This window comes from Musca vetustissima, unplaced genomic scaffold, assembly GCF_032173495.1.
Source record: "Musca vetustissima isolate MV318-11 ecotype Yass unplaced genomic scaffold, APGP_CSIRO_Mvet_v1 utg1061, whole genome shotgun sequence".
Classification (NCBI taxonomy): domain Eukaryota; kingdom Metazoa; phylum Arthropoda; class Insecta; order Diptera; family Muscidae; genus Musca; species Musca vetustissima.
In genome coordinates, this window is record NW_026875739.1 from 126,288 (window position 1) to 148,378 (window position 22,091).

Genomic DNA, 22,091 nt, shown 5'->3' on the forward strand with positions numbered 1-22,091 from the left:
AAAATTATGTAGTGAAATTATAAACTGCGAATTAATTTTATTCAATCGCATATTGCTTCCCATTATTCGTTGTCTTTGACATCGTTCAATGCGTTTTTTGTCATTAAAAACTGATATTTTATTTGTAATCTGTTGTAGTTGTTGCTCCAAATTGCATCAAAACAATAAACAGCTGTTTCACATGCCGTTGTATGTTGCCCTATTAGCTCTGTTTACTCGAAATTTGGTAACAATTGTTACCAAATGTTGTCTGTTTACCCAAAAATCCAGTAAAAGAGAGTCAAGTGAGAGAACAAGTTTGACAGTTCAACAACAACAAACTTACTGGAGTTTACTGAAAAAATTTTATGCAGTAAGATTTTGCAAAATCAGCCATTTTTGTTTTTTATTAATTTCTCTTTCGAGATGAGCAACATGATCGGAGATGCAATGAAGAGGAAAGCCAGAGAGATACAACATTCCCACCACCATGCGACGCGTTTTGACGTTGGTTAAGCGTCTCATCAGGCATAATGGGCAATGTGGCTTACAAATGTCTTTACATGATAAGTTGTATTTATGTCGACTATTGTTGCGAAATTGCATCTACGAATTAAATTCAACCGTGTCAAGGTTCGGACATTTGGGATCACACCAGAACATTCCTTTTCAGAGCAGATTTTTCTTGTAGTGACGGACTTTTTTCCATACAGACTACAATATTTTTCTTCAGTGGTATTCAACTGCATATTGTGGCTGTTTTATGACCAAACACAAAAATTATTCAAAATATTTTTTTAATTTGCAAAGTTCAATTTCAGGTTAAGTTGTATAAAAATTAAATTAGAAACTAATTCATTATATATTTTTAGGCAAGTTCCAGATAGAGGCAGTGTATTGATGCAGGAAGCTTAAATGTTCCTGGGGAACATACAAAATCAATTTTTCTTTTATTACTCATTTTCTTTTTAATATTAAATACAATGCAAATAACTGTGTTCGTCCTTTGTTTGTTTTTTATTTTGGCGGAAATCAAATGTTTTCTTGAATCAGATGTTTATTTGCTAAATCTTACTAAATATTGTCTGTTTACTTTTCTCAGTATTATCGCAAAAGAGAGTAAAAAAAGTTTACTCTCTGAACTAGAACTTACTGAATAAATGTTACTGGAAAAATAACCAGACACACCTATTTTCAAACCTTAATTTTTTTCTTTTAATTACAAAGCTGTTTTACATCGGATTCTTGATATTTCACATTTATATTTGGTCTGTTCCAGTACTTTTTTAATAGCAAATCTAGTAAAAGGGAAACATTTTAAAATTGCTCTCAGAGTACAAAAAAAATTTTAAAAGTTCGGGAAAGCAAATCTAGTAAATTTGCCAAACTTAGATGGCAGTACTTTAAAATCAACAGCCAATCAGAAGTAGGCATTCCTGTTTACCATTTTTACTCGACCAAATTTCTCGAGTAAAAAGTTTAGAAAGAGAACGCCATTTTGTTTTGTGCTCTCTTAAATTTGAGTCAATGTTTTACCAGTTTTGTGGGTTGAGGAACGGTTTTCGAGTAAAAAGTTGCAAAACATGTAAAATGAGTAGAATCTTTTAGGTTCTGGAACGGAACTATTGTTATATATATATTTTTTTCGACCGTTCCCACGCCTCACTTTCCCACCCCTGCCGATCGAGGGGGCGACCTCCCCTTTCTTAGGGATCGCGTACACACCATAATCCGCATCATGGTGGAATGTGAGAAGGGAATGGAAAACCAGCTACAGAATCTACTCCAACAGCCAGTTTATTATTAAGTTGCACTACTCATTTAAAAATACAATTATATTAGATTTTATAAGCTCAACATTCTTGCTAAAATCTACATTAGAGTACACAGAATTAAAATCAATACAAATTTTACTGAGTGGATCTCCCATAGAATAATTTGTGCGATGAAAATACAACAGAACCATATTCTAATATAGATCTAACAAGAGACGTGTATAGTTGTTTTGTTATATAAGGATCCGAGAATTCTTTGGCCCACCGTTTTATAAAACTTAATACACCATAAGCTTTATTTACCATTGAAATAACATGATTGTTAAAGTTTAACTTTGGATCCATTAAAATACCAAGATCCACGAACGTTTCAACTGTTGATATAACCGAACCGTTAATATTGTATTGCCTCATCAATGAAGAATTTCTAGAAAAACACATATGTTTACATTTGTTCAAATTTAAATCCATACAATTTAATCTGCACCACTGAAAAAGGTTATTTAAATCATTTTGGAGTAAATTGGCTTGTTTCTCAGAATTATGGGTCATGAATAACTTGACATCATCTGCATACATTAACAATTTAGATTTTACTACAGAAGTTGGCAAACATTTATAAACAATAGAAAAAGAACCGGCCCGAGGTGACTTCCTTGTGGAAAAGCTGAAGGTGCGTTAATCGATTTTGGGAGACATTCTTCAAACAAAACTAGCTGTGATCTGATATATAATAATAGTTCATGGTTAACCCTATCAAAAGCTTTACTAAAATCTGTATAAATGGTATCAGTTTGATTTCGCTGAACAAATCCCTTTATTACAATTGAAGTAAACTCTATAAGATTTGTTATAGTTGAAAGACCACTACGAAAGCCATGTTGATATGGACTTAAAATGGATTTAATTTTGTGAGAAATAACAGCAGTAATTAATTTTTCGAACAATTTTGGGATATCACTTAATTTTGCAATTCCTCTGTAGTATGAGACGTTTGATAGACTAACAGACTTGTGCAACGGTACTATAAAAGATTTCTTCCATATAGTGGGAAAATAACCAAAATTTAAGGACTGATTAAATAGCAACGTAAGAGGCGTTGCTAAAGTGTCAGAACAATATTTGAGAATTATGCTAGGTATACCATCTGGACCTGGAAGTTTAATTGGTTATCAGTAAATAAAGGAGTTAATTTAGTGTTTAACCCCCTTACATTCTGATAGCAAATGGTAAATAGGTTATCTAGTTTTTTGATACCGGTTCAGATCTCTGAGGTAAATGAGATAAATTATCTAATCTTTCTAGAAATTCTTTAACAAACGCTCTAGCAGGCCAAAAATCTTTCGATATCAAACTTGAAAATATGTCATTATGAACTAATATTTTAAATGATGATCTACTTTCATAGTAAGCCGATCGAAGCTTGTAGCATCTTAGAAAATAATTACCATTTATTTTTGATTTGATATAGTAATTTATATCCTCAGCCGAGGTATCAGGCGCAAACCTAGACACAAAAACCATTTTCATGACAGGGGCCATTGATAATGGTCTTTGGGTAGGTAGTGGGGAATTGCCAGCTACAACCTCGGAAGACGCACCAGATGAAGGAACTGACAACACCTGTGTACTATGAGTAGATTTGGCGGTCTTCTCAAGACTACTGTTATCAATACTCATAGCGTTATGAGGTATTGTCACTTCAAATACATCCTTGCTAGCTTCCATGGTTGCATGAGACGCGACACTGGCATAAGTCTGATCATTAACAGCATCAGTTTTATCAATATTATCTGACGCTGTTCGTGATGCAGTATTCCCATATATAAAAATCGGCAGAAAGTTTTCTACAGTGAACACAGCACCAACGAACGCCAACATTGTCTCTAATAGTATCAACTACTTTCGTGTTGATACGAGCACACTTAACATGCCACTGATTTCAACAAAACCAACATGTAACGCACAATTCATCTTCGTTAGAGATGTTACACAATTCATACGGACAGACCATTGTAAAAAATGTTTAATTTAAATATTTGAAAAAAAAACGATAAAATTCAAAAAAGTAGCTGGAATTCGTAATCCTTTGAATTCTACAAAAAAAGTCTTATTGGCAACTCTGTTTTGAGAAGTTAATAAGAAAATAAAGAAGAATAATGTTACAACAAACAAATGAAGAAATGTAACAAGGGAAACAAACAGGGAATGGAACACAGAATACCAATTAGAAAACAAATTGATTTTTATTATTTATCACAAAAACTCACTACACCAATTAGCACAGACAAATCAAAAATAGATTTTAAACACTGTTAACACTTTTTAAGATTCACAAACGAGTTAAAAAACACAAAATAAATATTTTTAATCAAAAACAGGAGCACGACAATAAATTATCAACAATCACGACAGGGTTGCCAAAACTTTTAAATAACTATAAAAAGTCATGGGATTAACTTCCATAATTATTCCATATAAAATATTACAAAATTAAATTACAATTGGGGCAACACACATTACTACTTAAATTGTAATATGGCAACATGAATATTTTGTAACCACCATTTTCGAAAATTCGAATCGAATGCTTCTCCCTATTCATTCAGAATATGGCGAGAATGTGAAAGCGAAAATGTTTTCACAAGCGAAATCTCTCACTGCCGAATATCCACAATAAGGTTAAATGGGTTTCATCATTCAGTAGTTGGTCATTGTTGGGACATTTCAAAGAATTTTGTAATTTTATATACAAAATTTTTATAATTGTATTCTATTGTTTCTCTCCCACAGGTGAAATTGATGATCTTGTTGAAAAATTTAGAGCTACCACCGTGAATCCCACCAATATTCCAGACAACACCACAACGATTTTGAGTGAGATTGTCGCCACAAAAGATCCAAAACTTTTCGACAAATATGAACTATCCGAAGAGTTTTTAACCTTAATTCAATGTGATAATATCACTGTGTGCAAAGAGGCATGCAAATGCATAGCCGAGCTAACCAAATCCGAGGAACAACGTAAAAAGTTTACCAAACCGGAAGTGATAAAAGCGTTTATTGACTATCTGCGGAACATTAACAACGATTCTGACAATATGGAGCTGACCATACAGAACTGCAGAGCCTTAGGTAACATTTGCTATTTGAACGATGATGCTCGAGAAATTATATTGGATCTTAAAGGCGATATGGTATTGATCAAACTGTTGGACATTACACATCTAAAAGATAAAACGAATGCTCTGCAATTTATAAAAGTAAGAGGGGGCCTGTTATCCAATTACTTGCTCGGTGGTGAGACATTGGCAAAGCGAGCAATGGATTTAGATATCATGGCAAAAATATCCAAAATAATTGCCATCGGAGTAGAAAATGTCGAGGAAAATGAAGATCTTCTATTGAATACCCTACCGCTGATGAGCATACTGACGGAAAATGTGGCTGACTTGAATTTCGAGCCAAATGTCAATCTACAACTTGCTCGCGTACTGGCTGCCTCAACAAATCCTGATTTAGCAGAAATGTGCCTTGAACTTTTACATTACCAGGCCGAAAATGATGACGTGAAAGTGTTGCTAGCCAAAGATGGACTGTGTGAAACCATTTATCAGCTTTTAGAGAAATACAAAACTCTGGCACGCACCAGTGAGGCACGAGCTCTAATGAAGCTTGCTTGTGAATTAATAGTTCTGGTCTTGACGGGCGGTAAGTAATGTACAAAATCTAGTTAAGATTCAAAGTATAATTAACGTTTAACTGGCGAGGTCGCATTTTTCCACCTTTCTGGCATGTGGATTATTATCCCTTTCCGTACTTAATAAGAAAAATATGTATTTAACCCTTTCAATGTCAAAAACAATTTTTGTCGGAATAAAAATTTAAAATTTTGTATTTAAGATCATATAAAACACTGAAAGGGTTAAAATTAAATGTTAGTACAATTTTTGTTGATCGATGTTAATCATCTAGTGTTTTGAAGACATAATTTCATAATATTAATTGTTATTATTATTTTTTTTATAAAATTGTACTCTTGTCTTCCAGACGAATCCATGAATTATTTGTATACAACGTCATTACTGAAAAATATGGAAGATTGGTTGGATTCGGATGATGTGGATCTATTAACCACGGGCGTATTAGCATTAGGAAACTTTGCCAGAACCGACAGTCATTGCATTCATATGGTAGAGAATAAAACGATGAACAAACTGTTGGAAGTGCTTGCCAAAAATAATGGCGTTCGCGATGACGTACGACTCCAGCATGCCTTACTGAGTACATTGCGAAACTTGGTAATTCCGAAAGCAAATAAAAGTGCCGTCATACAAGCTGGACTTGTAGAGACCATTTTGCCAATGCTGGAAATACACCAACCACCGGTCGTTTTTAAGCTGCTCGGTACGCTACGAATGACAGTCGATGGCCAAGGTAAATATTTTTTGTTAAATAAGAAGTGAGTTCTTAAAATAAAAAATGTGTTTATACTTGCTTCAGAAAAATTGGCGTTGGAACTTTTAAAAAATTCTACTCTAATTGATCAACTGGTACATTGGAGTAAGAGCTCAGACTATGCGGGAGTAACAGGCGAATCATATCGCCTTATGGCCTGGCTCATAAAGCATGCCTATCTTAGTAAAATTGCCTATGCTTTGCCACGTAAGGGTGATGCACCAGCCGAGCAATTGGCCGATAAAATACCCAGCATGGATTACGATCGCAGCAGCTTAGACAAATTCATTAGTCACGAGGGAGCCGTTGAGGCGATGATAAACATGCTAACGTCTCAACATCTGGTTATGCAAAATGAAGCCCTGATTGCCTTGTGTATACTTTGTGTTGTGTATTTGAGTTCATCGTCCTCTAAGCCGGAAGAATCGGCAACTCAGCTGCAGGAGGCCTTTATTAAATATGACGTTGGTAAAAAACTAGCAGAGCTGATCAACAAATCCTCCGATACAATGACAAAAGAGATTGTGGAAAATTTACAAAACTTTATAAACCTCTTACGTACCTCCGAAAAGTTAGTGAGTCATTTAGAAGCGCACAATATAAATGAGCTATTGAAAACGATACCGATTTTAACGGAATATTGCACAATATAAACGGGTTTATACTTGAGTGAGATTTTTAACATGCCAATCTTCAAAACTACAGATGACATGTATGTATGTTTAAGAATATTAGGGAATGTTTCTGGTTAATTTGATTGATTGGTTAAGAAAATATAGCATGTTGAAAACGATGATGATACGATTTGCACAAGGAAAATATGGACAAATAAAAGTCAGATTTAAAAATGCACACGATTTATTAACATGACATGCCTTTGCAATAGTCTTAAAAGCAGTAATTTAATGTTTGTTTCATGCATTTATTAATTCTATGCTATTAAATTTGTGTTCATTGAAATTAAACTGTTTTCGATGTTATTGAAAATACCATCTTAAAGCTTTATTGTCAATTCTTCGTATAATTATCATAAAGGGGTGATTCGGTCTTCTCATTTTCTCCACGAACATCTTCGTAGGAAAAACTATTAATTTGAACGAATTTTATAGAATAACTGTATACTTTTTACTTTTGCGATGCAGAGAATTGAGAGTAATAATTTTAATACATTATATTCACCTTATATAAATTGCCAGGTTGCGAAGAAATGTGCGGAAATGTTATAGTAATTTTACAATGTCATAACACCGACGAATTTTTTATGCTATAATTTTATATATACATACAACTTTAAGTGAAGTGATTTTGTCATTTAGAGATATTGATGTCCGAATATAATAATATTGATTTGTTTTTAATATTATTCTTTTAAACGCACACCTACTTATCCTTCTATACTCCAGTGGTAAGCTAAATTTACCTGAATAAGTGTATCACATACAATGTCCTTCGAAAAGGAAATAATTTTCTCTCCAATTGCTTTATTCGATAAACATAATTCTGGTTTTAATGATTGGGACTTGTAACATGGATTGGAGTATATGGGGATATATAAATACATATATACAAATCTATCAGGAAGTGGAAAATATGACTATTATGTATACATGACTCTAAAGTACTGTAAACGAATAAATGATTGCATTTACATATACGTTTGTATATGTTGAAAATATTTAAGACTTATTTCTATTCTTCCCCTTTTACACTTTTTTTTGCAAACACTCTATCAGAAATAAGGTAAACACAGTCAGTGGTAGTTACAATCATAGGACAACGATTCAAATTTAGACTTGTAGTTTTAAAGCATTGAAATTATGTAGATTTATACAAAAATATTATGGTTAAAAATATATATATATATATATATATATACACACACCTTATCTCAATTGATACAACCGTAACAATCGCCATAAGTAAGGGAAAGCCTTTCCACAAGAAAAACAGTAACAAATGGAACATAGTAATAGTAAATATAATAATAACAATTAAATATAAAAACAATAATATTGGTTGAAACGATATTAAACGTTACATAGGCATAACAACAATAATCCTCCGTGTTATATATCGTCATGCTTTGAAAGGAAACGTCAAATTTATATGTTGAAAAGAAAACAATATTTTTTAAATTACATACTTGATGTAAGCGAAACACTAGAAGAGCCCCTAATTGTTTAAAAATTATTGCCTTTTAAAAATAAAAAAAATCATATAAAGAGAACAAATTGCTGAGATTCAGATGATTGTGAATAATATTTTTGTCTAAATATTAAAAAAAATAAACAATAACAACAATTTTATTAATACGCGATTATTTTCAATGTAAGTCTCAATACAATATTTTTAATTAACCACCATACAAGAATATTTTACAATATATGAAAACAATAAGCACCATTTCCAGCACAATTTTTTCCATTTGTTGTAGCAAATATGCATGCAAAACAATCAATAACCAAAAAAAGAAAAAAACATTGCATTTATACAAAACGTATAATTAATATATTAGTAATAAAAATAGAGAAGAGGAAATAAATATATACACCAATTTACTTTAAGGATTCAAATAAAATTTGAAAATTTATTCATGAAACATACAACACTGTAATTACGCTACAGTATTTTTTTAAAGGACGTTTACAAAGCCCCCGCTTCCATCCAAGATTTATGTATCGACCTAATGACCCCATGAAAACCATAGACGTTTTAAAGTTTTACTCCCATCGTGGCATTGTAAACGCTTTTCTTTTAAACTGAGATGAATTCTATTTAAGAGGCACAAATAAAATGCTATTTATTATATTTATGAACCGTGTTTTATTATTAAGGTATGAACTATTTGAGTATGTAGTATGTGTATGTGGCAACCAATTCAAGTACCTTTGCACTGTGTCTTACAAGAGGGGTTTAGTTGAAATGAATAGTAAGTATATTAGCTTTGAAGTGTACAACACTTTCTATACAAATTAAATTTGTACTTTTGTGCTATTTGTTAGCTACCTCTTGGGTATGGATGTACACGTGTGTGTGTTATCTAGCCACCATAAATAACCTGACCATAATCGGAGCTATATATAATTATATCGCTCATTTGCTGCAAAACCGGCATAAATCAAAAAGACAGAGACAATTCGACAGCCTCTCAATTACAGTGTGTATGATATAATCATCTGAATTTTTTACACAATATGAAGTCTGATAAATTTCGAATTTTGATTTATGCCGGTCTTGCAGCAAATGAGCAATATATAAACCCATTTGTAAGTAACGCACACGCCAGTTCATTTATAATTTAACAAGTACCAAAGTTAATTTTCAAGCACTATCAATAATAGCAACTATGTACGTGGTGGCTTCTGCCAAATATATAATAAATATAAGCAACAAGTGACTGAGTTTGACATTTTTCCAACACAACTAAAAACGAGAAAAATTAATGAAAGGTTATGATTTCTTCCCAAAATCCAGTAGGGACATACCATAAAATGTTAGTTTCATCCATAACAAAGTAATTACTTCCAAACAAACGTGTCAAAAACATAATTTTTATTTCAATTAAATTTGCGTGAAACTTTGAATAAGTATTTGAGTATTCCTATACCTATACTATTATTTAAAAATGTAATTTTGTTGAACAGATAAACCGGTGCGCCAATTTTACCTCCCGGTATAGAAAATAGATACATCTTAGATTCAAATAATTATCAATGAACATTCCAGAAACAAATAACAAAAGGAATCATAATTTCAGCGAACATGATTTCCATATACAAATCATAAAATGCTGTGAAAGCAGGATAGAATCTTGCGATTATTGAAAGAATTATTTCCAGTGTACACTTCAAGTCCGTACAGAAGATATGGCTTAAGTAAAGATTGGGCAAGTTTGGATCTTATATGGGTAGAAAGTAACCAACCATCAAGCCTATATAATTGCTTCAGAGTTAGATTCACCTGAGAACATACTCGTGCAATGTGATAAGTAAAACTCAATCCATAATCGGAGCTATATATAATTATATCGCTCATTTGCTGCAAAACCGGCATAAATCAAAAAGACAGAGACAATTCGACAGCCTCTCAATTACAGTGTGTATGATATAATCATCTGAATTTTTTACACAATATGAAGTCTGATAAATTTCGAATTTTGATTTATGCCGGTCTTGCAGCAAATGAGCAATATATAAACCCATTTGTAAGTAACGCACACGCCAGTTCATTTATAATTTAACAAGTACCAAAGTTAATTTTCAAGCACTATCAATAATAGCAACTATGTACGTGGTGGCTTCTGCCAAATATATAATAAATATAAGCAACAAGTGACTGAGTTTGACATTTTTCCAACACAACTAAAAACGAGAAAAATTAATGAAAGGTTATGATTTCTTCCCAAAATCCAGTAGGGACATACCATAAAATGTTAGTTTCATCCATAACAAAGTAATTACTTCCAAACAAACGTGTCAAAAACATAATTTTTATTTCAATTAAATTTGCGTGAAACTTTGAATAAGTATTTGAGTATTCCTATACCTATACTATTATTTAAAAATGTAATTTTGTTGAACAGATAAACCGGTGCGCCAATTTTACCTCCCGGTATAGAAAATAGATACATCTTAGATTCAAATAATTATCAATGAACATTCCAGAAACAAATAACAAAAGGAATCATAATTTCAGCGAACATGATTTCCATATACAAATCATAAAATGCTGTGAAAGCAGGATAGAATCTTGCGATTATTGAAAGAATTATTTCCAGTGTACACTTCAAGTCCGTACAGAAGATATGGCTTAAGTAAAGATTGGGCAAGTTTGGATCTTATATGGGTAGAAAGTAACCAACCATCAAGCCTATATAATTGCTTCGTGCAATGTGATAAGTAAAACTCAAATCAATATCGATATCAAACCCAAGACAAGACAATGGAACAATGCAATTTTGTATTACAATTGATTGTACCGGTAAATCATTACGATTTCGACCAAATATTGCGCATTTAGTTTAGTGATTTGATGGAACAAGGCACCTTTAGAAAAAAAATGTAATCAGTTGGTAGCTGTAATAATTATACCATGCGTAATACTGAACGATAACCATCCTCAAAAAAGTTAATTTGTACGCTAAGACTAACAACCTTTACAAAAAAAGGTTGCTAGTCTTAGCGTACAAATTAACTTATTTGACAAAAAATTTCAGTTTTTATGTTGTTTTTTTTTTTCATTAATGATCTCTGATAACTAATATAATGAAGTACTATTATTAAATAATATTGATTGTTAATGAATTAATTTACCTTACCTTGGATATAACGAACTAATTTCCTTGGTGCCTACACGTTATAACCGTACTTGACTGTATTAACAAGGTGCAAGATCTGCATTAACTAATTATTTACTCTTACCAAGATCATGTTTATTTAAAACCGTCCATAACACCTTGCCAGTTTTATCTCGAAGCAAAGCATCGTAATAAGCCTCTTGGCATTTTTTTCTATACCTAAAAACATGTTTCCAGTTTTATGAAGTATGTGTTTCTTAGTAAGACCGGCAAGCCAGGCCACGTAAAGATATAAAATTATTAATTTCATGAGAACTAAACCATTCATCTTTTACGAAAGGTGAAACCGTACCCCTTCGAATAGTACATTTTTTGTTTGACTGGAGAATTAAACAAGACAACAAAAAATCAATTAGCGAAGTATATACTTGACAAAGATCATAATGCGTCGGTATATTATTATTGACTATGGATATATTGAAATTACTACAAACATTTCTAACTAAAGCAGATTTTCTAATTTCAAATAAATTATTATTAAATTTACCCATCAATATCACAGTACAACCATGATTACAACTAAACAGGAATAGTTTATTCATACTTGGAAATATTACTATGTGGGAAACATGGCAAGGTTTATTAATACGGTCGGTTCTTTATTGGTTGTTAATATATATTGTTTGAAGAATAAATAAAAAAATATTTTTTTTCGAACCAAAACATACGTGCACAATACTAGATTAATTTTTTAACGATATTTTTGTTTTTGTTTTGATCTAATTGGTTTCCCGCGATAAAAAAGCTTGACTGTAAGAAATAATAAGAAACTTTATTTAAAACGACGAAATTTAAAAAAATATATTTTACGGTCTCAATCGGTTACAATACATGTGAACCGTATTTGCTTTTCAGGGTGAATGGTAACTCGAAATGCCACCCCATTCATGATGGCAATGCTGCCATATAATAATTAGTGTAATTTGGCAACACTTACATGCTGAGCTGTCAATCAGAAAAGTCTTGGCAATTCTCATGATGAGGCTGAGTTGTCTATTTTTGCTAAAAGAAAACTGAAATTTTCAAGGAAAGGAATAAGCCTAATTAAACAAATTAAGTCATAAAGGACGGTGATAAGTGAAAAAGCAAGTGCATGTGGTGATTGCAAAGAAAGCAAACAGTGAAGAAAATAAAACATTATTCGGTCATAAAAGGGAGGAGACGACGCCAAGGCAGCCGAAGTTTTCTCGAACTTTGAAACCTAATTTGTAAAATTACAAGGATTTCCGTACAAAAACTACACGCTGAAAGAAATAGTTTTCGAGGTAAAACAGTGCAAAGAGAAAGTTGGAAAAATGAAAATATTAATTCTATTTAACTGTGTTTAAGTTAGTTTTTTTATTTGCTTCGTGAAATTTTCATTGGATGCACACATTCCAATTATCGTAATTTGTACGCCTTTGCTTGCTGCTGGTGTCTGGTGATGTGATATGTGTGTGTATATGTACCACCCCGTGAATTTGCGTTTTTAATACAAGGCACTACGTCGGATATTTGTGCCAAAAACAAATGTCAAATTTCAATTAAATGTCCCCATTATGACGACGTCATCTTTATTCCTTCCCCAATGGGTGCCATTGACCATTTTTCCTTGTAATTATGCAGTCGACAATTCCCAATTTGTATGATCTTCGAAGATGAGAGGAGAAGTGATCATTGGGTGTTGTGCCTGGCCTCAATGAAAATGAAAGAATGTACATACGTGTGAATGAGTTGTGCACACATTTCTTTCATGTTTGTTATAATTGACTCTCGTGGTTGAAATTGAAATTCGTTTTGAAAATTCTTTGTTGGCATATAGTTCATTACACCCGTATAACTTGTTTCTAAGTTTTTTTTTGTATATAATGCAGTTGTATATCATATCGTGTGTGCGTTGGTCAACACATTCGCACTGTCTACTATCTATCGTGAGTCTTCAATGCTTTATCTAGGTCAATATCAAACATGCTCTTTGTTTCCGTTTTAGCCGAATAAGAGAGCGTTTTACTTCCGATTTTATTTAAAGTTCGATTGATATTTTTGGGAAAAGTAATGAAAAAAAAAAATATGAAGATATTACCGATAATTATCTTTTATAAATATAAAGATAATTATCGGTAATACTTGTGCTAAATAGTTTTTTTATACATGTTGCGGGAAAGAAATTGTTTATTGATACTAAGGCTGATTTTGTTATATCATAATTAAATTATTACACCATTTTAAATATTTTTTCTTTATTAAAATATTTGCAGAAATATTAATTTTGTTCGGAAAATAGTCACTAATGTGAACCTTTATTAAGTGATAAGATTCTCGAGCCCATGTTTTTTTCGAAAGGAAAAATTCAAATGCAGTTCAAAATTCAATGTAGAAATAAGCATTGTATTTTTATTTAAACATCCATTTTAGCATTGTTCTAACAAAATTAAATGCAAATAAAATTTGTTCATTTAATTATTTTCTTTGATTTTATGTTCCATTCCAAGCCATTGCTGATTTCCCTGCCAATGTCAGTCATTGACTCGCTGTCTTGTTTAATAGATAAACTTAGCAAGAGTGTATGTAGCGTACGTCTTCAGAATTCACGTATTGATAAGGAAAGAACACACATTCTTATATTTGAGTTGGTCGGAGTACAATGTGCTTTACCTGGCATGTATTCTCTTGATAAATAACACTACTATCTCCAAAATTTTATTGTAATTTGCAAGGTCACGGTTCTACATTGTAATGATAAGATAAATTGGTCATATTTTTGTGGCCTAATGTTCTAAGAAATTTCAGAAAATAATAACAGTTAGTACCTTTTTATTTTTAGATCTCAACCTGTGTTTCCAAAATTTCTATGTTTTACTAAATAATAACGAATATGTCGTCATATGCCAATTCAAATTACGGAGCACCACCAAATATGGGGCAGTATAATGCCGTCAACGGCATGCCGCCATTAGGTTCTAATCAAATTCCACAACAACAGCAACAAATGTCACAACCGATGCAGCAAAAACAACAACAATTTCCGGGTATGCCAGTACCACCCGTAACTTTAAATGCAAATTTGAGTAAATTTATGCCACCTTCGATGACAATAAGTGGGACGCCAGGAGGAAACATTGCTCCGCCACCAAGTACGAACGGCCCACAAAGAATGCCTTCGAGTCAACCGCCTGTTGCCAGCAATTTACCTCCTCATATGAAACCACCGGGTACAATGAATGGTCCATCGCTTGGACCAAATGCAGTTGCAAATGGTGGTGGCGTTGGAAATATGTCAGCTAGTGCTAATTCTTCAAGGACAGCCTCCCCTTCCATCCAATTAACTCAACAGCAGTATCAGTATGCCCCAACGTCATCCACCAACTCAGCAAGTATACAGTCGGCACAGCCATCAGTCGCCACAGCCTCATCGTCAACCGTGAATCATTTAAGTGGCAGTATGCAAAACCTTAATATTAACCGTGTTAATGGCACAGCACCACCACAACCCAATACTTCATCTCAATCAATGCAAATGGCTGGAAAAAATATGCCGACTGTTTCAACACCAAATTCCCAGATCCAACCGGCTGTGAATAATTTTCCGGTAAGTTTAAACGATATTTATAAAGGTAAAATCAATTATTGATTAATTTTCCTTGCAGACAAATTTCAAAACATCTGCTTTGAATACACAGAATGTCCCGATAAGTTCGCCAAATCCAATTCAAAATTCGACAGGTACCCTAAATAATCGCCCTCCCCAACCACAACAGCAATTAGGTCAACGACCACCAGTTAGTTCTTACAACACTAATACGTCTACTCCAATGACGTATCAACAAAGCTCATCGCAGAATGCTAATTATCCTAATCCCAATGTTGGCGGTCCTCCTGCCAGCGGACCAATGCCTCCTCCACCAACAAATAGCGGCAACGCCCTGCAAAATCAAATAAACAATAACCAACAGGCGCCACAATTGCAAGCAAATACATCACAGCAACCGATGGGTCAACGAAAACCTATGTATCCTAATCAACAACTGCCTCCCATGATGCAGCAACAACAGCCGTCACAACAATTTCATCAGCAGCAACCGCAGCCACAACAAGCATATTCTGCCGCTTACAATTACCCTCAGCAGCAAATGTCGGGTCCTTCGCAACCTACAGGAATGTTCAATGGACAGCCAAACAGTGGACCTTTGCAATACCAAAATCAGAACCAGGCGTATCCACAAAAACAACAGCAGCCACAGCAAAATCCTCACTATCCAGCGGGGAGTGTAGTCCATCAAGGCTTCAATCGTTTGTGGGGTCAAGATACAATTGATTTAATGCAAAATCGTCATATATTATCACCTGCTACATTAGCACCCCCTAAAATTGTTTTGCATAATCAATTCCACGAATCTATCAACTGTAATCCAAAGTATGTCCTACAAATATATATTGCATATTTTTCTTTTCACGGTTTCCTCGAATTTGTTTTTCTATTTGTCTTTTCCAGTATAATGCGTTGTACTTTAGCCAAGATTCCGGAAAGTAATTCATTATTGCAGAAATCTCGACTACCACTGGGAATTGTAATTCATCCATTCCGTGATATAAATGTGAGTATTATGAATACATTCTCCTCAGTTATCAACGAACATTACACTTTCCTTTTATCACTCTTCCTTTCAGAGTTTACCCGTAATCCAATGTCCGAATATAGTACGTTGTCGTTTATGCCGAACATATATCAATCCATTTGTTTATTTCGTGGACAGTAAAATGTGGAAATGTAATTTGTGCTACAGAGTCAATGAGTGTAAGTTTCAATTGTTTGTTTATACACATATCATGTTAGGGTTGAGCGTGTTAGTGAAATAGAGGATATACGATTTATTTCAATGTTTACATACTACTACTATGTTTGTGTTTAGTGCGTGTCAACTAAAAATTTACAGAAGAAATAATTTGAAAAATGTATAACAATAACAAGGTGACAAGCTGTTAGTAATCTGAGACAAATTTACCTTGTTATAATGAAAGATTGTCATATTGCGCATTTTATTTTATTTGTTTATTTACAATAGTTGAAAAGAATGTAAAATGCATCTCCTAATATGTTTGTTTTACTATTTTTGATTCTTTGTAGTACCCGAAGACTTTCAATTTGACCCTGCTACAAAAACCTATGGCGATGTTACTCGTCGTCCGGAAGTTCGTTCAAGTACAATAGAATTTATAGCTCCTTCGGAATATATGGTTAGTATTTGATACACACGAAAATGTTATAAAATTATCATTGGTATTATTTTTACAGTTGCGACCCCCACAACCTGCAATATATTTATTCCTTTTCGATGTTTCCATAATTGCTCAACAATGTGGATATTTGGAGAACGTATGTGCTCTTTTATCGAAACATTTAGATGATATGCCTGGCGATGCTCGTACTCAAGTTGGTTTTATTGCGTATAATAGCAACGTTCACTTTTATAGCATGGCAGAGGGTTATAATCAACCGCATGAAATGACATTGTTGGATATTGATGGTAAGTACTCGTAGTTTAAGTTAAAACAAATATGACATTAAATAAAATTAGAAAGCGATGTGCTTCTTTAATATTTATTTTATGTTCTTTATTCTAGATCCATTTTTGCCAAGACCAGATAATTTGTTGGTCAATCTAAAGGAATGCAAAGAACTTGTTAAGGATTTGCTTAGCCAGCTGCCAACACGTTTTGCAGACACACATGATCCAGGATCAGCACTGGGTGCTGCTTTACAAGTAGCTTTCAAATTAATGGTATGTTATTAGATGTGTTTCGAAAAAAATATATATAATGAAAATTGTATTTTAGCAAGCTTCAGGTGGTCGAATTACCGTTTTCCAAACGTGCCTTCCTAATAAAGGGCCTGGTGCATTAGAGCCTCGCGAAGATCCAAACAACCGCTCGGCAAAAGATGTCGCCCATTTAAATCCAGCCACTGATTTTTACAAACGATATGCATTGGAATGCTCCGGTTATCAAATTGCTTGTGACCTTTTCCTTCTAAATCAACAATATAGTGATATAGCAACAATATGTAAGATCTAAAGATTAATATTTTCATATTATGTATGAATCATGTTTGTTTTGTTTTGGATAGCTGGCATTAGTAAACATAGCGGTGGCTGTGTTCATCATTTCCCATTATATCAAAAGACTAAGGCACATTTGGTGGATTCGTTGAGACATTGCTTTAAGCGTTATTTAGTGCGCAAGATCGGCTTCGAAGCTGTTATGCGTATACGATGTACTAGGGGTCTACAGGTGCACACATTCCATGGCAATTTCTTTGTACGTTCTACAGACTTATTGTCGTTGCCCAACGTTAATCCAGATGCCGGATACGGCATGCAGGTATGCATCGAAGAATTGCTATATGTGTTATTCGGAATAACATAATCTTTACCATTACTTTTATAGATTTCGTACGAAGAAAGCTTGACAGACGTTAAAACTATATGCTTCCAAGCTGCTTTGCTTTATACAAACAGCGAAGGAGAACGTCGCATTCGAGTTCATACGATGTGTCTGCCTGTCACCGCTTCATTGCCGGAAGTAATGCACGCAGCCGACACCGAAGCAATAATAGGCTTGCTATCTAAAATGGCCGTTGATCGGTCAATCACTTCTAATATAGCCGACGCCCGAGAAGCATTCATTAATGCCACCGTTGATATATTGAACGCATTTAAAATTGCACAAAATTTGCCCTCTGGACAGTCTGGCCAACTTATTGTTCCACGTAGTTTGGCACTGTTGCCTTTGTACATTTCGGCCTTACTGAAACATGTAAGTTATTGCAATAAATGCCAATGGTTTTGTTGAAGGTAATATAATTGATTCGGTACTATTGCAGCCTGCCTTCCGTGTTGGTACAAGCACACGCCTTGATGATCGTGTATTTGCAATGGATTGCATGAAAACATTACCCTTAGATCAATTGATGAAATTCATATATCCTGAATTTTATAACATCGATATATTGTTCTACCATAACCAAAATGCAAACATGAATGCTACCGGTGACGGAGATGATGACGATGAAGATTTGCCAGAGGTTCAACGTTTGCAGTTGTCGGCCGAACAGTAAGTATTACAAATCATTTTTATTTATTCTACCCAACAATTGACATGTTATGTTTATTTTTCAAATAGCTTGGACTCGCGCTCGATATTTTTACTGGACTGTGGTACATTGATAATAATCTATGTCGGCCTTAATGTGCCAGTTAACATCTTGGAAACTGTCTTTGGTAAGTTATTATATAACTTACTATTTTGTTATAACAAAATGCAATTAATTATTGTTTTGTTTCTTGAAGGTATAAAATCAACAGCTGAATTGCCAGATTATTATTATGGTCTGCCAAATGTAAATAGTACAGAAAATGATATACTGAAACGTTTCATAATGAAATTAAACGATGAAAAACCCTATCCTCCCATTGTACAGATCATAAGGTAAGTCTTAAAAATCCATCTGTCGTATCAAACAACATTTTCTAATTTTGTAATTGGTTTTCCTATTCCAGGGATACAAGTACAGCCAAACCACAACTAATAGAGAAATTAGTTGACGATAGAAGTGAATCTAGTTTATCATACTATGAATTTTTGCAACACATACGGACTCAGGTTAAATAGTAATTTAATAATCGTTAATAAGTTGAAATGATAAAAGAAATATTAATGATAAAAAGCATCATCAAATATTCAACATAAAGTCGGGATAATATTCTAATTTTAATCATATGATCGTTCATGCTTCTTGAATTACGTGAAAGAGACGAGTGGAAGAGTGGGTAATATATGTACTCTTATCATTACATCGATATATAACAAATTGATACAGCACATACATTCAAACATATATAGAAATTGCATTGAGATTGTCATAGGAATCATTGCATGGGTGGGAATCTCTACCCGGTATTATCTGATTGTTAATTGGTATTCATTTTTGAATATATTAAAATTATGAACGAATGATGTTGATGGAAATCCCCAATCGATGGCAATATGGCAAGCTTGCATTGTACGCGCCATTCCATCAGAAAATTGTGCAATTTTTATGTATTGTATTACTTCCCTTGTAGTTAACATTAAATAATTTGCCCTAAATTGCGTGCAAATTACTTAAGCAAAAGTAAACAAGGAACAAGCGTAAACAAAAATAAATAAATAAAACGTGATAGGAATTAATTATTTAATTATAATAGAACGTTTTATATGTAGAGTTTAACACAACAACATCCGTATGTGAGGGGGTGATCTAACTATTCAAATATAATTGTAACGTATATCTCTTTATGCATAAAGGCGAATTTATTAAACAAAACGGTGATTGTCCGCCCGGAATTAAAATTTTATCGCCAAATCCTATTTTATTTAGTCCAGTCAGTCCCACTTTTAAAATTGTTATCACATTTTTTGTTATTATTTCTGCAGTCTACAAGTAAATATAAACAAATAAATAATAATTCTAGTTTTGATTATTTAGTCCTTTAAACGTTTACATTCAATAATGGTTTAACGCCTTCCTCGGTTGCATTTTTAATCTTCATTCTAGACATTTTTATTTATTATTTATAAACTATTTTTCAAATTCCTAGTTCTTTCAAAACAAGGTGTCTTTACAATTTGTTCTGTTGGTTTATATCTGTCTATTTATGATTTTCATACTCTGGGCTATAAGCTGTCATGTTTAGTATATATATTTTTATTGAAATATTTTACTTTACTATTTAAGATTATCCAATATATGAAATGCTAAAACCCTTTCGAGAAATGGTACTCTTACGCGAGATACAGTTTTATTCTAAGATAATAAAAGTAATTACAAACGAAAAACCATTGTTTAAATAGGTATGATTTATTAAAATGAGATATAAAATTCTACAAAAATATATACATACTACTTTATTGTGGATAAACATTAATGCGTACGAAGTAATTAGAAATTAATATCTACATATTAAATATATATATAATCGATTACATGTCCAAAAAAATAATAATTTATCATCGATTTATGAGGTCATGTAAGTATTATAAATATTTTAATCTACTGAATGAATAGTAAGATCTAAAACTACCAGCGTTTTCGCGAATATGGGCGAGGAATTCCAAATTGAGAATGCTGTTTCGTGATGAGAATGTTTCGCTTTGACATCAATATTTGCAGGAAATATACAGACTTAGCGGGGTTTTACACCTGTGGTGATTGGGATTGGTGTTGAGAGTTTTTTTCTCTCTCTCTCTCTCTCATGGTAAATTGGGAATAGAGTTGGAAAACATTGCCACAGGTAAGAACAAAAAAGTACGAAAAGGTACCTAAAATTCCACTTCAAATGATAATAAATCATAATTATCGAGAAATATTGGCCAATATTGATACCATTTATTAGCATAAATAATATATGTTATAATTTAAGCGTAAATGTATTCACGAATAATAAAAAATTTGCTTTTTGTTTTGGTACATTTGTCAATTCGTACCTTTTGTGAACAAAAAGTACGCTTGTTACAAAATTAAAAATATCACAACTCTTATTACTCTCTGAAGAGAGAAAAACTCTCAACACCAATCCCAATCACCACAAGTGTAAAACCCCGTTCCTAATTAATGTTTTCCAACACAATTTACCACTTAGAGAGAGAGAGAAACTCTCAACACCAATCCCGATCCCGATAAATGTAAAATCCCGCTAAGCGAACATGATGCAGACATACCATGGTATATTTAATAAGGTAGCCGCATCGGCCCAGCTGTTGGTGCAAATAAATGTCAAAAATGTTGAAGCAAAAAATTAAAAAAAAAAATATAAATGAAAATCTCCGAATTTCAAAGACCTTGTTTGGCTATACTTTTATTAACATTTTCTACAAGAATTTGTGTAAAAAAATCTTGCGATGTTTGTTGTAAAAATTCGCCGATGCGGGTACCTTGTATACCTACCTTGCATTCTCTCAGCACATAACCGAGAGCTGTTATAGAGCAGACGATACACTCTTGAGAGAGAGAATGCACAAATCAATAAACACAAACTATATGATACCCTTCACCACTTTGGGTATATTCAACAGATGAATCTTAACAGACGTCGCATTTTTAAGGATCAGTAAAATTAAATTGGACCCATAAACATATCTTTCTGCAACCTGTACAAAATTTTTCATTTGGTCAGATATAGAGTTGCTTCTTACAATGGGACAAAATTATGTAAATCAATTTAAAGCATATATCAGTCGGATACCCGTTGATTATTTGGATACATATCTGATAAACATGAGGAGTTTGGTGCACCATTTACTTCAAATCGGACGAAAATATTTATAAAAGCTATATCGAAATCTAAGCCGATTTCATCGAAACTTGTCACAGAATATCGGCCACATTATGAGTTCTTGGTGCATTATTTACTTAAAACCGGGAGAAAATATGTATGGTAGCTCTATCCAAATTTGAACCGATTTCAATAAAACTTTCCACACGCTAAGTTATATAAACTATATAACAA

The 22,091-nt window shown here is 33.0% G+C and overlaps 3 protein-coding genes across 3 annotated transcripts in view; 2 read left to right on the forward strand and 1 right to left on the reverse strand.

The window, feature by feature from the left end:
• Positions 1 to 22,091, reverse strand: part of LOC133338263 (23 kDa integral membrane protein-like) — an 81,295-nt gene that overhangs the window by 52,427 nt on the left and 6,777 nt on the right. The gene's annotated exons all lie outside the window — the stretch shown is intronic.
• LOC133338264 (GTPase-GDP dissociation stimulator vimar) lies at positions 4,537 to 6,887 on the forward strand. Its single transcript, XM_061546440.1, has 3 exons — positions 4,537 to 5,465; positions 5,805 to 6,191; positions 6,258 to 6,887. The coding sequence occupies exons 1-3, from the start codon at positions 4,856 to 4,858 to the stop codon at positions 6,863 to 6,865; spliced, it is 1,605 nt and encodes a 534-aa protein (XP_061402424.1). The 5' UTR covers positions 4,537 to 4,855; the 3' UTR covers positions 6,866 to 6,887.
• LOC133338257 (protein transport protein Sec24A) lies at positions 14,415 to 19,307 on the forward strand. The gene is made up of 14 exons (XM_061546433.1): positions 14,415 to 15,136; positions 15,195 to 15,961; positions 16,040 to 16,142; positions 16,216 to 16,342; positions 16,673 to 16,782; positions 16,841 to 17,072; positions 17,170 to 17,327; positions 17,383 to 17,608; positions 17,672 to 17,925; positions 17,992 to 18,360; positions 18,428 to 18,657; positions 18,727 to 18,824; positions 18,894 to 19,032; positions 19,104 to 19,307. The coding sequence occupies exons 1-14, from the start codon at positions 14,423 to 14,425 to the stop codon at positions 19,213 to 19,215; spliced, it is 3,639 nt and encodes a 1,212-aa protein (XP_061402417.1). The 5' UTR covers positions 14,415 to 14,422; the 3' UTR covers positions 19,216 to 19,307.

What these genes read in the sequence shown, in the direction of transcription:
- LOC133338257 (XM_061546433.1), top strand. Translation starts at nt 14,423, where the DNA reads ATGTCGTCATATGCCAATTCAAATTACGGAGCACCACCAAATATGGGG. An exon ending in TAGCTCCTTCGGAATATATG is followed by an intron (nt 16,783 to 16,840) that starts GTTAGTATTTGA and finishes TTATTTTTACAG; the next exon opens with TTGCGACCCCCACAACCTGC. An exon ending in TTTCGGCCTTACTGAAACAT is followed by an intron (nt 18,361 to 18,427) that starts GTAAGTTATTGC and finishes GTACTATTGCAG; the next exon opens with CCTGCCTTCCGTGTTGGTAC.
- LOC133338264 (XM_061546440.1), top strand. Translation starts at nt 4,856, where the DNA reads ATGGAGCTGACCATACAGAACTGCAGAGCCTTAGGTAACATTTGCTAT. An exon ending in AGTTCTGGTCTTGACGGGCG is followed by an intron (nt 5,466 to 5,804) that starts GTAAGTAATGTA and finishes CTTGTCTTCCAG; the next exon opens with ACGAATCCATGAATTATTTG. An exon ending in AATGACAGTCGATGGCCAAG is followed by an intron (nt 6,192 to 6,257) that starts GTAAATATTTTT and finishes TACTTGCTTCAG; the next exon opens with AAAAATTGGCGTTGGAACTT.